Source organism: Lissotriton vulgaris, chromosome 4_1, assembly GCF_964263255.1.
Source record: "Lissotriton vulgaris chromosome 4_1, aLisVul1.2, whole genome shotgun sequence".
NCBI lineage: Eukaryota > Metazoa > Chordata > Amphibia > Caudata > Salamandridae > Lissotriton > Lissotriton vulgaris.
In genome coordinates this window covers 898,075,051-898,089,867 of record NC_141691.1, presented here as the reverse complement: position 1 = coordinate 898,089,867, position 14,817 = coordinate 898,075,051, and the positions used below count along the sequence as shown (strand labels likewise).

At 46.8% G+C, this 14,817-nt stretch overlaps 1 protein-coding gene across 3 annotated transcripts in view; it reads right to left on the bottom strand.

The window, feature by feature from the left end:
- The window catches only part of ZNF236 (zinc finger protein 236), a 1,135,475-nt gene that overhangs the window by 15,383 nt on the left and 1,105,275 nt on the right, over positions 1-14,817 (bottom strand). For all 3 annotated transcript variants that reach the window (XM_086965182.1, XM_086965180.1, XM_086965183.1), the window contains exon 31: positions 2,116-2,292. In XM_086965182.1, the coding sequence (XP_086821308.1) occupies positions 2,116-2,292 (177 nt within the window). The remainder of the gene's footprint in view (positions 1-2,115; positions 2,293-14,817) is intronic.

Genomic DNA, 14,817 nt, shown 5'->3' with positions numbered 1-14,817 from the left:
GACCCAATTGTAAAAATAAAATTCTTGGACGGCCTTTTCCCCGTTTCCATAATATAGGTTTTAGTAAGATTGGGTGTTAGGTCTATATCCTCCATGAAGCTGACAAAGCTGTCAATGAGGGACTGTAGTCCCTGAGCTGTGCGGGCCAGAAGTACCGCGTCATCCGCGTATAGTAGGACCGGTATACCTCTCCTACCCATACGCGGACAGTCCACCCCTAGGTCTCCTAGCGCCTTGTCCAGACCATTTATGTATAATGTGATTAGAAAAGGCGCCAGGATGCATCCCTGCCTCACACCTATTGAACAAGGGAAGAGATTAGTTGTGTTCCCCTCTTCATTAAATCTGACGTGTGCAGCAGTGTTCTAGTGGAGCACTCTCAAGATATTTATCACATCTGGGTCTGCACCGAGCTGCCCCAAACACTCCCACAGTTTCCTCTAATTCACCCGATCGAAAGCTGCCGTCAGGTCCATAAAGGCCAAGTACACCGTCCCCTTACTTGCCACGGTGTACTTGGCCACTAGGTGGTATAGATTAAGGCACTGGTCTGTTGTGGATCGGCCATTTCTAAACCCGTAATGTGTGTCAGAAACCATATCATGTTCCTCCGCCCAGTCTGTCAGCCGGTTAAGAATAACCCTTCCCAGGACTTTCACAGTCACGTATATTAGCGAGATCGGACAGTAACATTGTGGGTCGCTCCTATTTCCATTTTTAAAGATCGGGACTATAGTGGCCAAGGACCATGACCTAGGCATCCCTACTTCCACTGCTGTATTGAGAACTCTTGTGAGTATGGGGGCCCAAAGGTCTGTCTGGCTCTTAAAGACATCTGGCGGGATCCCTTCAGGGCCTGGGGCCTGGAGCCTTGTTACAGGTCAGCCCGTCTATTCCTGCTTTGATCTCTTTTAGGGAGAAGATGATCCTCGTGCTGCTTGTGTTTACTGCGTCTGGGCTCATTGAGTCTTCCGAGCCAGCATAATTATACAGGTCTTTAAAGTGCGCCTCCCACAAGTCCAGGAGAATATGACAGGCCTCCTTTGAAATATTTGATTCCTGGAAGCAATATCGTTGAGAAGCAGAGGTAATACCAGGTGGTGCCAATGATCCCAGGTTTTTCAAAGGGGAAATGTCCTAAATGCACTGAGGGGGATAACAGATAAGTGGCTAGCACCCTATGAGAGAGCTCTTAGGATGAGGAGGGTGAGTGCACAACACTGGGGGTCATTACCAAGGAAACTGAAAGCTACCATAGGAGAGATAGAGCGCTTACACTTGAGGATGAGGTGGCAGAATCTTACACCCACATGAAGGAACACTAATTGAACTATTTGGCCTTACCCTGAGGAGTATAGGCAAACGCTTAGGAGCACACATGAAGTGCCAACACAGACATGGGTAGACTTTGTAGATTGCTCTGTGAAGTCACTGGAGGGCTGGATTAAGGGTAACAAGGTAGATACCTATGAGAACTTATACAATTTAGTGGTGAAAGAACACATTCTTAAAAAGTGTACCTCAGAGAAGTTACATCAGCATCTGGTAGACTTTAAGTTGCCTATCCCTAGAGAGCTGGGGAAGACAGCTGATCAGTGGTTGTGCACTAGCGTACCCAAGAAGTCCCAACTTTCACGATGGCAGACGACTTTTATAGCTAAATAAAATGTAATTGTTCTTTATACCTGTTGGACAATCTAGAAACAACATTAATCCACCATTTTTAAGGCGCAACTGGAGAGGGGCTGGTTATAAAGAAGGCTTGTGAAAATGCATAAATGTATGGGTCTGTAGCTGTTCAGTGCATTTTGCATGGCTACTAGCAAAAAAAAAGTTCCCTGCTCCCAACGTAAAAATTACCATAGTGGATTTTTCAACATCTCAAGTGCAATTAACAGTTCTAAAATTCGAGCTATATTCTGGGATTTCAGGTGTGCTAACTAGAGGTACTACAACTGGGTAAAAAAAAGACCTGTGAATGGGGATACGTACGTGTTTAAACAGTTGTTTGGCCATTTTAATCTGTATAATCGTATGAAGGGCTTCTAAAAATACCTGCGGCCTGACTTTGAATTGAATATAAAAACGTTAACATTTAGAATATTTGTTACTTACCAGGATAGCCGTGAGCTCTAAACATATGGAGTTTCATATTGCTTTTCTGTGTAAATCTCATTGAACAAAAGTCACATTCATAAGGCCTCTCTCCCGTGTGCATTTTCATATGCACCTGCAGCGCACTCTTCTGGTTAAAGGCTTTTTCACATAGATGACACTGAAATGGTCTTTCGCCTAAAAAAAAAATAAAGAAAGAAATAAGAATCTGACTTTCTTTCACTTCTTGGCAGCATTACTAGTTTACCTAACATGCGATGCGTATAAATACTACAAAATGTGTTAAGACTTGTAAGGAAACGAGCAAGCAAAACATGCTAAACATGGCCAGACTGGGGAACTAAAAGAAGTCCTGGCAAAGGTGTTCAAACCAGATACGCCTCTTTCCTCTCCGTGCTATTTTTCCATCCATCTCTTTCTTCTTCCCCTCCCCTCTCAATTCCTTTTCTGATCTCTTTCTCTTCCCACCCCTATTTCTGTTGAAGCCACATGTGGCATCTACAATTAATCAGTGGGAAAAGTGACTGAGGCTACAACAGCAGTCCAACGCATTCAGAAACTAGCCCTGCAATGGCCTCAGGCCACAGGGTAAATGCCGATAAACTAAAAAGCCAGCTCTGTCGTGGGGCTACAATAACATGCACATAAAAGTCATGGTTCTTTCTTCAATAGTCAGCATTCTATTCCTCAGACCCCACCTTATCGAAATCTGCATATATGCAACTAGTTTAAAAACCCATTGCAAGTAATAGACTAAGTAAATCTATATTATTAATTTGACACCATTAAACAAAAATCTATTAATGTCATGCTTTTCTCTATTGAGAATGGTACATATACCATCATCAAAAATAATTTATTCAGCTCCACTAAGCCATAAAAGTCACAAGAAGACCAATACAGTATAAAATTTACTTCATGAAATGAGAATTTTGTTAAAACATTAAAAACAAGTATTAAAAGGCTTCAGCGTGACGACAAAATCGTTCAATAATAAGATCGTACCTTTATAGCACTTAATATGTAATTTAAAACAGCATGAACAATAGTTTAATTTCCCAGGCAATGCAGATATGCAAAGGCCACAACATGAGATATGGTTTCTAGTGCTCGTAGTATTGGCCGAATAAACAGCCTTCTTTGGCAGTGTAAAATGTACAAAAAAGCAAAAGATTTACAGTGCTTTGTTCTGATGGGGTTTCACAATGACTACGAGGGAGAGACTAAATCAATGTGCCTTTTACTGGGAAGGCTAACAAAGTGTATGGTTTAGAGACTAAACCGTGTCAGAAGGAGGGGAGGTGTTTTCTAACCATCCCACTCTAGTCCCTGCCCATGAACTTTATGCTTTTTGATTTAAAAGTGCTTTCGCTTGGGTTACGGGAATAGTTGATAAGATGTCCGGATTAAAATTAAATATTGGGGCACCAAGCCTTTCAAAAGTCGTTTTAATGTATTTAAAGCAGGTGACGTCTAGGCAATTGTCCAGCTTCAGACATTCTGGTGTAAGATGGCTCTACATAGCTGGGCTTTTCCAGATTCTGTGACATACAAAAATGGTTGTTGCTTGATATGGCCTTCCATATAGCAAGCTCAACCTCTTCATGGCAGCCGGTCGTCGATTGTGGAACTGCCAGGTATCTTACTATAAACTTACCCCCAGATTCATCAAAGTAACGTTTTGCGAGTTCTTATTAGCGCATTTTAAGGATTCGCTATTAAAGACTCGCAAAACGGGATGCATGTAGAAATCACAATATTTTATGCGATTTCTACTGCTTCCGTATTTGCGATTCGCTAATTGCGAATGGAAAATAAGGAATGGCTTTCCCATTCATTCCTATGGGCATTCATTCCTATGGGCATTCATTCCTATGGGCCTAAAGGCCCATAGAAATGAATGGGGAGTCATTCCTTATTTGCGATTAGCAATTAGCGAATCACAAATAAGGAAGCAATTTCAAGGGTGCCAGGGTGTCCAGAGGACACCCAGTAGCACCCCTGAAATGGTAATGTACACTGGTGTTGCGCACACACATGTCCAAAGGACATGTGTGTGTGTAACATACAAATTAGAAAAATGCACTGAAGTGCATTTTTCTAAGTTTTTGCTATTTACCACGTAGTCAGACTTCGCAGTAAATAGCGGCCCCAGATTGCGAAATCGCAATTTTAAAATGGTTCATGAATTGCATTTAAGGAATCTCAAATTGAGATTCCTTAAATGCAATTAATCGCAATTTAGCGATTTCTAGAATTGCGACTTTTGCATTTGGGATGATGAATCCCAAATGCAAAAATAGCGCTCGCATCTGGCCCTTTGCGAGCCGATTTTACTTTGATGAATCTGGCTGTTAATATCCACAATTTGGAGAGGTTTGCCACCTTACAAAAACCAAACAAACATTTACCCACCCACCCAGCCTCAACGTACCTGCTCACACATAAGAACAGACTCCAGCACACTCAGGCTCACACAAGAGAGGGCTTTATGGAGGCTACAACACACTGCTAACGTGTTTCAACCGCAGCAGTGGTCTTTGTCAAACCCAATCTTGCCGCCATTCTTGTTTCCATTTATATAACCACATAAAGTTTCAACAACCTTTTAGTGACAGAGCCAAATTTGCGAATAAAAGTGACAAGTCCATAGTTGTTCTCAAAAGAAAGTGTCCTGTGCCATATTTGCTAATGCATCTTAAGAAATAATTATATAAAATGTACTCTGTGCCAGTATGGAGTTTTCCCAAAAGACAACAAGCATTAAAAGTGCCTTTACATTGACGGCAGCTGTCTCCACACTCAAATCATGTGTTTGAGGATTATTGTATTGCACTAGTGTGCTTATTTTCCCAAAATTAGTTGTGATTTAAATAACACAATGTCTCGTCCAATTCATTGAGAACACGCATAAGTCACATAACTGCCTAATGTCTCAACATTGCTACTAATGTAATCAAAACCATCATACGGGGCAAGTGCCCAATAATACCCTTTGTTTTACATATGTCTGAAATTCCTACTGATTATACGCAGATCTAACGTAGTGTTAAAGTGCAGTGTAAATAAGTGAAACTTCAAAAACTTAGGTAAAACAATATATGCAGGAGTGGACTTAGGAAAAATCTAAAGCAAAATCATTGGGATTAAGAACCATAAACTCTAACAAATTCACATAAAAGGTCCTTCATGGTTAAAATTCATAAGTGGACATGTAAATCTTCCTCAGAGTTGAGACCCCTGGCGATCTGGGAATTAAATCGTAAAATATATTGTGATTCCATTTGTCTTAGATGTTTCTCTCTATTGCCCCCCCTTATTCTTTTTGGCACCTGGTCTAACACAAAGTATTCTAAAACCTTTACATTACTATCATGTATCTGTTCAAAATATCTTGCTACTGGGTACGTCTGATCTTTATTCTGGATGTCTTTGACCTGTTGTAAAGTACGCAGGTGTGCACGCAAAATGGTGCTGCCTATAAAGTGTTTAAGACATCTACACCCTCCGGAATATACAACACTCACTTTTGCAGTATAGACGTTTCATGATCTTCCACTTTCTATCTATGACGGATAAGGGCACTTCTGTGTTGTTGACTTCACAATTGCAGGCTTTGCCTTTATGGCATCGTCTAAATCCCTTACTATCACTTGACCATGTTTCTTGCCTCATTGATTTTGCTTTGCGAAAAGTGATAAGAGGTCTATTTTGTGTTTTTGGCCCAAAGATGGGATCACTGCCCACTAAATGTCAATTTTGGGGAAAATGGCTCTGATCTTTTGATGCTGCATATAGTACCCAGTAATGAAACAAAATGTTTGATCTTGCTGATCAGAAAGAGCTTCTTTGCTGTTTTTGTCTGTGAAGATTAGCTGTTCCCTAGGTTTTGAATTTGCATTGTTTCTAGCTTTTTCTAGGATAGCTTTGGTGTAGCCATGCAATTCAAATCTTTCCTTCAGTTCACTCTGTGCTTTGAAAAGCTGTTCAAGACAGCTACAGTTTCTCCTCATATGTAAATTCTCTGTATAAGGGATACTGTTCTTTAATTTAGTAGGGTGGAAACTCTGAGCATGTAGTATTGTATTCCCTGCAGTGTTCTTTCTAAATGTTTTAGTATGAACTTTTCCATCTACTACATAGATCGTTAGATCCAAGAACTGTACTTCCCTCTTGCTTAGATATGACGTAAAATGTAAATTCAATTAATTCCTGTTAATTCTCTTAACAAAATTCTCTGCTGACAACTTGCTACCATGCCATATGACAAATACGACGTCAATATAGCAAGACCAAAGGACCACATTCGCTGCCATCTCTTGGGCATATTGGGTTGTCAGCAACTGCTCCTCCCCCACCAGCCCACATGCAAATTAGCTTGGCTGGCGGTGAAGCAGGTCCCCATGGTGATTCCCCTCATGTGTGGATAAAGATCCGTACCAAAGAGAAATATGCTGTTATGTAAACACCAACCCAACATGCTCAACAGCATTTCAGTGTGTTTATATAGGGTTAGCGGCCGGGAACTCAGGAAATACTGCACTGCCCTAATGCCATCTGTATGTGAAATGCTCGTATAGAGGGAGGAGACATCAAAAGTCATCATTACAAAACCATCCTCCCAATCAATATCGTAAATTGTCTTCAAAAAGTCTCCTGTATCTTTGGTATAGGATGATAGATTCTCAACTATGTCCTGTAAGAAATGGTCTAAATATTTTGAAGTATTTTCAAATAAACTGCCTATGGCTGATCTGATCGGACGGTCGGGTGGCACATTTACATTTTTAATGATTTTAGGTATAAGATACGATATTGGTGTAATGGGTGACTCCACTTCGAGGAACCTAAATTCTGCTTTTGAAATAACCCCTACTGATATCCAGTGAACGAAATCCAGATTAAATTTAATAGTAATGTATTGGAGTGTAAATTTGTCAATTTTTAAATAGCATTGCCTGTCATTTAGTTGGCTCATTGCCTCTTCCTGATACATGGCAAGAGGCCAAAGGAATATATTACCGCCTTTGTCTGTCTGCCTCACTACTATATCAGCTGTGAGTGTAACTTTGTAACCAGATTTCTATATACTATTTTTGATGTGTTTTTTGATACCTTACAATTTTGCATGACATACAACTCCTTCAAATCTTGAACCACCAAATCAGAGAATAAATCCATAGAATCTTTTGGGACAACAGGTAAAAAGACTGACCTTGGTCTGAAAGGTGACTCCGACCTTCCATATACATGCAGACCTTGTTCCCTAATTAAAGAATCATCTGCTGTTACACTTGTGTCCCCTCTTGAGAGACTCTCCAGATCTCGTAATAAACTAGAATCAGAAATCAGTCTTCATTCAGTTCTAAATAACGCCGCGCACCTGTCCTTCCAGTGTCAAAATATTTTGCCAATCTTAGTGTTCTGATGAATTTAAAACAGTCTATTCTGAACATAAACTATATTCTCTGGTGCACAATAAGATAGACCACAAGGAAGAGTTTTCATTTCTTCTGCATTTAATTAAAGGTCAGTTAAATTTACTAAACTGATGTTTGCATTATCGTCACTCATTTGTTCCTTTTGTGGGTTACTTTGATGGTGACCTGTTCTCCTTGACCGCCTGTTCTTCCCCTGCCTCTTCTGCCTGCTCAGAAAGTTCTTTCTTGGCCTCTCAGGGGTCTTAAATTTGTATTTCTGTCCCAACGTAAAAAACAAAGTTCATCTTCCACAGAAGTTACCTTTGTCGTCTGACGAGTATCTTCACTGTCTGTCTCCACTTCAGAGCTCATTTCTGATCTGGTTTCCTCATTATTTGGTGCAGAATTGCCTTGCAGACTTTGCGACAGTTTTTGGCGCCAAATGCTTTCAAAACGTTTTGAAAAAGTGAAAATATGACTCTTCTGGGAGTCAAGATTGTCCCGCCTAAACGTGACAGATTTACGGTCTTTTATAGTTTGTTGATATTTCTTCACTCTTTCATGCTTTTCAACCAGTATCTTCTTAATGGTTTTCCGATCTGGTAATTTGCTTAGTTGGTCCAAGAGTGCCTCAAGCTCTTTTAGCAATATTTGCTGATCGATATCAGCATATTTGATTTGGATTGCCAGGATTCTCTTAGATGAGTCCGCATTATTCTCTGCCCACTGTATCAAAATTTCTGGATTTGTGTTTTCGTAAGTGGGGCAATAAGGATTCGCAAACTTCTGGGAAAGCAGGCAACTTCTAAATACTTTGATAATGATTTGCTTTCCCACCATTTAGATGTTTCACGCTTTATTAGCTTTTCAAGTGCCTTTAATAAATCTTTGCACTCCTTCGGTTTCGTCATATTGCTCTCCACATTTAAATCACTGACATCATCTAGAATGTCAACATCGCTGAATAGCTTTTCAGCTGCACTCTCACGTTCTTAGAGCCAGTCCATGCCTCCGAATAAAGTAGCCACTCGCCCCAAAGTTCAAGTGTCCCGCTATATGGCTGAATGTGTTTTCCCGCTCTCTCAAGTTATTGTTGACAATACTGACTCGAGGCTTAAAGTTCTCCCGGACAGCGTCCATATCATGACACCGTACTGATTTTGTCCGCTTGTTTCCAACTCTGAGGGGGATGGGGGGCGCTCCGACCTTGTACCAAGTACAGCAATGCCTTTTCCTTATCCATGTTACTCCTGAGGGAAAGCGCGTGCCGGAATTTGACAACGGCGGCGAACTCGCATCTCCTCAACGTGCCTTTGCACACATAGGAACAGAGTCCAGCACACTCTGGCTCACACAAGAGAGGGCTTTATAGTAGCTACGACACACAGGTAACACATTTAAACCGCAGCACTCTAAATTTGCTCTCCTCAAATGTCTGCTTTTCTATTAATGTCTTTACGCATAGGATAAGCACCACAGTGCCATCCATACCGAGATAAAAAAGGGACAAAGTCTTTTGCCATTTTGAAGCAAAGTATTTAAGCATAGGATTAGCACAGCTCGGCATGGATAGAATTGTGCTAAAAAAAGAAAGCAGACATTTGAGGGGAGCAAATTTAGAGTGCCGCTGGTGTTGAGAGTGCTCTATACTGATGCAGATTTCCACCTAAACTTGAGAACTACCCAGAGTTCTCTGCTTCTTTTGTTTCATAATTTATGCATCACTCTATGCCTGAAAGGGTTTTGTTTGGATTTATACAGGGTGCTCCCTTGTGTCTGGACAAAGCTACACCTCTCTGAAGAGCTCTAATGAGAGAGAAACACGTTTCAGGGGTTGCTTATTTTCATTTCAGGTTGGCTTGGATGATATTTTAAACCTGGGGTGGTAAACAGCTTTGGCTATTTTACAGCTCGGTATGGGTAGCACTGTGCTAATCCTTTGCTTAAAGACTTTGCTGTAGAAATGGCAAAAGACTTTGTCCCTTTCTATCTCAGCGTGGATGGAACTGTGCTAATCCCATGCTTAAAGACTTTGATAGAAAAGCAGACATATGAGGTGAGCAAATTTAGAGTGTCACCTGGTGTTGAGAGTGCTCTATACTGGAGCTGCTTTCCTCTTAAAGCACAAGTTACTACTTGTGTAACGATATATCTGTAAGAGACATTAGTTAGTGATAGATTCCTTACCTTAGAATATCCCCAGGCGTCAGACTTGATCCGGAAACTTTTGCGTAGCAATACCTCTGCGCGTCAGTAGGCGTCGTCGGCATCGTTAGCACCGGAATGACGTCGCTGGAGTACTTAGAGGCCACCCTCGCGTGCTGACGTCAGTTCTTATACACAGCTTTTCCTCGCCATATACGCAGAGCCATGATAGAACCAACACTGAAAGGGGGTGACCTTACCCTTAGATATCGGTTCGCAGAACGGGGAGGATGGGTGGGTCGGTAAGAAATCTATTACTAACTAATGTCTCTTACAGATATATCGTTACACAAGTAGTAACTTGTGCATCTGAAAGAGACACGTTAGTGATAGATTCCTTACCTTAGAATAGATACCCCAGCAATACCAACCCCGGTGGTGGGTCTGCGAACCAATAATCACACCAGAAAGTCCTGGAGGACGAAAGGCCAAAGACGCCATCCCTCCGGACTTGGCTTTCCAGGCAGTAGTGTCTTTCGAACGTGTGCAGCGAGGCCCACGTAGCTGCCTGACAAATGTCCTGCAAGGGGACTCCTCGGCCCAGGGCAGTAGTAGTCGCCATGGCCCCTGTGGAGTGGGTCCTCAGCCCAACAGGAGGATCCTTCTTAGCCAAAGAGTAACACGCTTGGATGCACAACACGATCCACCGAGAGATGGTCCTTTCTTAGTGCCCATGTAACCAACAAAGAGTTGGTCATCCACCCGGAACTGGCATGTGCGATCCAGATAATAAGAGAGTGCACGTTTTGGGTCCAGACGGTGGAGCCTCTCTTCCTCTTTCGAGGGATGCGGAGGCGGAAAGAAGGTGGGCAAGGTGATGGACTGCCCGATGTGGAAGGTTGTGACTACCTTGGGCAGGAAAGAGGGTTTTTTTCCGCAACACAACCTTGTCCGGATGGACAGAAAGGAAAGGAGGTTTAGAGGAAAGAGCCTGGAGCTCACTCACTCTCCTGGCAGAGGTGATGGCAACCAGGAAAGCAGTCCTAAGGGTAAGAAGACGTAAAGGACAATTATGAAGCGGCTCAAAGGGAGCGCACATCAAGAAAGTTAGTACCAGGTTTAAGTCCCACTGGGGCATCACAAAAGGAACAGAAGGGAACATATGAGTGATGCCCTTTAAGAATCTGTTTACAATGGGGGACTTGAACAAAGAAGGCTGATCAGGTAGCCTTAAGAAGGCTGAAAGGGTAGAAAGGTAGCCCTTGATAGTGCCCAGAGCAGAGCCCTGCTGGGCAAGAGAAAGAAGGAAGAGTAGAACCTCAGAAAGAGGGCATTGAGAGGATCCACAGCCTTTGCTGTGCACCATGCCACAAATCTGTTCCACCTGCAGGCGTATACCGACTTTGTGGAGGGATGCCTGGCTGCCAGAATAATATTACAGACTTCAGGAGGCAAGTCAAATTGCCTCAACTGTCGCCGCTCAATCTCCAAGCATGGGGGTGGAGACTGGACAGGTTCGGGTGGAGGACCGTCCCCTTCTGCTGCGACAGAAGGTCCTCCTGAAGAGGCAGATGAATCGGGGGATCGACTGACATACTGAGTAGCTCGGGATACCAGTACCTTCGCGCTCAGTCCGGAGCTACAAGGATGACTTGGGCCCAGTTGCGCTTGATTTTCTTCAGCGCTCTGGGCAGAAGTGGTATAGGCAGAAAGGCATACAACAGACCACAACTCCACTCGCGCGAAAAGCGTCCCAGAGCGAGTGCCGCCTTGGAAATTCCAGCGCGCAGAACTGATGACATTGCGCGTTCTCTTCGGTGGCGAATAGATCTAACCAAGGCTCTCCTCACTGCAGAAAGAGGCCTTGCGCCACGACCGAGTTCAGGCGCCATTCGTGATCCATCATGCACCTTCGGCTGAGCTCGTCCGCCCTGGCGTTCAGAGAACCTGCCAGGTGTTGAACCACCAGGGTCACGCCCTGATGTGCCAGCCACTGCCAGAGGCACAGAGCCTCCTGGCAGAGGTTCTACGACCCCACCCTGCCCTGTTTGTTGCAGTACCACATGGCGGTGGCGTTGTCCGTGAACACCTGCACTACACTCCCCCGGACAGAGGGGAGGAATGCCTCCAGTGCTAGATGAATCGCCCGCAGCTCCAGAAGGTTGATATGGAGCTGGGTCTCCGCCGGAGACCAGAGGCCTCTGATCTCCACCTCTCCCATGTGGCCTCCCCAGCCCTGGAGGACCGCGTCCGTCACAACTACGTGCTCCGGCTGGGGAAGGGAGAGGGAGAGGGATCTGTCGCTGACCCAATTGCGGTCCGTGAGCCACCATTGCAGTTGTCTCGCAGTGCCCTCCCAGATCATGACATGGTCGGACAGGTTGCCCTGATGCTGGGCCCACTGAAACTTCAGGTCCCACTGCAGAGCCTGCATCCGCCACCGGGCGTGATGCACCAGAAGGATGCAGGAGGCCATCAGCCCCATGAGCCTCAACGTCAACCTGACGAAGACACGGGATAAAGGCTGAAAGACCGTAATCAGAGCCTGAATCTGCAGTTCGGGAGGATAAACCCAAAACTGCGCTGAGTCCAGAACCGCTCCGATGAAAAGGAGCTTCTGCGAGGGGCACAGGTGTGACTTCGGCACGTTGATGGAGAACCCCAGCGAGTGCAGGAGGTCGGCCGTAGTCTGGAGGTGGGAGACGAACGTTTGGGGCGAGACCGCCTTCAAAAACCAATCGTTGAGATAGGGGAAGACTGAAACACCTAATCTGCGCAGATGAGTTGCGACCACCGCCATCACTTTCGTGAACACCAGTGGGGCGCTGGGAAGGGCGAAGGGGAGCATGGTAAACGGTAAGTGCTCCTGGCCTACCGCGAACCGCAGGTAACGCCGGTGGACCGGCAGGACGGGGATGTGGAAATATGCTTCCAGCAAGTGCAACGCTACCATCCAGTCTTTTGGGTCCAGGGCAGCTAGGACCCAAGCCAAAGTCAGCATCTTGAACTTCTCCTTCCGGAGGAAGCAGTTGACGCTCCTTAGATCAAAGATAGGTCGTAGGCCTCCTTTGCCCTTCTTGGGTACCATAAAGTAGTGGGAATAGCCACCACGTCCTACTTCTGGCCCAGGAACGAGCTCGACGGCCCCCTTGGCCAAGAGGGCCGTAACTTCCTCCTGCAGAAGTTGCAAGTGATCCCCCGACAGGCGGTGGTACTGCGGTGGCATGGCTGGTGGGGTCGCCTTGAATGGGAGGGAGTAGCCCCTTCGGACGATTTGCAGCACCCACCTGTCCGATGTGATGGAGCGCCAGTGGAGGAGGTGATGGCGAACCCTGCCCCCCACTGGCGTCGAATGAGCCTGAAAACTCGGACTAGGAGGATTTTGAGGCAGATGCTGCGGGGGCGGGTGTGGACTGACCTTGCCGGTGTCCCCCGGCATTGCCACGGCGGTTACCACGGCCGCAACCCCATTGAGGGTGGTTCAGGGCCTGTGGCTAGCTGGACATGTTGGGGGCGCCCCTTCCTTGGCCACGAAAGGCGGAAGTCTGTTGGCGTTGGCCAAGGCCCAAGGATTTGGCCGTAGCCCTGGAGTCCTTGAAATGCTCCAGCGCGCTGTCCGCTTTGTCGCCAAAGAGGCGACGGCAATCAAAGTGCATGTCCATAAGGGAGGCTTGGACATCGCCCAAAAAGTTGGCGGACCTCAGCCAGGTGTGGCCGCGAACCGCCACAGTTGTTGCAATCGCCCTGCCTAGCGAGTCCGTGGTATCCAGTCCACACCAAATAGAATATCGTGCTGCATCCCTTCCCTCCGCAAGGGCTTGGGTAAGCTTTGCCGGGACCTCCGCCGGGCACTGCGGCTGCACTTCCGCAAATGCATCCCACAAAGAGTGGGAGTAATGGCCCAAAAGGCAGGCGGTGTTGACAGAGGGCAACCCCAAACTCAGTGAGGAGAACAGCTTCTTACCGAACTGGTTGTACCTTTTGGATTCCCGATCCGGAGGGGCAGTCGGGAATGCGGTCTGGGAAGTTGAGGCCTGGATCACCAGGCTTTCAGGAGTGGGGTGAACCCACAGGAAACTGGGGTCGCCCGGAGTCGGGCGGTGGCGTCTGGCCACGTTCCGATCTACAGGGAGGCCTGTAGAGGGTTTGGACCAGGTGCCCAACAGAACGTCAGTGAGGGCTTCGTTGAACTGCAGGAGAGGCTCCGAGGAGCTTGCCTGGGGTTTGAGCACCTCAGTGAGAAGGTTAGTCCTCACGGCAGCGACTGGGAGCTCAAGAGCCTAGGCCTTGGCTGCCCTAGTCAACACCACACTGTAAGCAGCCCCCTCCTCTGTAGCCACGTAGGAGGGGAGACAAAACCAGTGTCGGACGAAGTGTCCAGACCACTGGCCTCCCCCAGTTCGTCTGCCCAGTCCTGGCTGAACTGGCAATGCAGTGCCAGAGGGTCCTCAGACCCCTCACAATCCCCCTTGTCATCCATCTCCTGAAGGTCAGGAAGAAATGATGGAGCCGAGCCATCGGTGAAGGTCTCATCGATCGGCGTCGAAGACGGAGCCGGGCAGCGCAGGTCCGACACCGGATCCGGACCGGGGTGGGGATCGGGGACGACACCGCCCGAGGACGGCGCCGGGGGCGACACCCTTGGTAACGACGTCGGCAGAGGGGTCGTAAGGTCGACCGGCGCCATCACGGATCCGGGCCTGGATCCTGAGGAACCCTGCGGCGTCGGGACCGAAGTCGCCGACCGTGCCGGGGCTGAAGCACCCGACTGCGCCGGGGCCGAAGCCGCCAGCCCGCTTGGGCTCCCAGACGGGTGCGCGGGGCCCGAAGGCACCTTGGCGGGACCCGACTGAGGGAAGCGCAACCTCATGGCCTTGAGGAAGGCGCTGATCTCCTCCGGCATCACGTTCAGCCCAGGGACCGGCGGGTGTGGAGCTGGACGCAGCCCTTACTGCTCTAGCGGAGCCACGTGGGCAGTGTCGCCCGAACCCCCGGCCACGTCTCGCGAGCGTTGGGGGAGTCAGAAGAGCGATGTCGCTTCTTTGACTTCTTGTGCCTCGACTTACCTGAGGACTTGGAGCCCGACGAGTGGTGTCGACTCGCCGACCTCCTCCTGGACAGGGACCTCGAGCGGCGC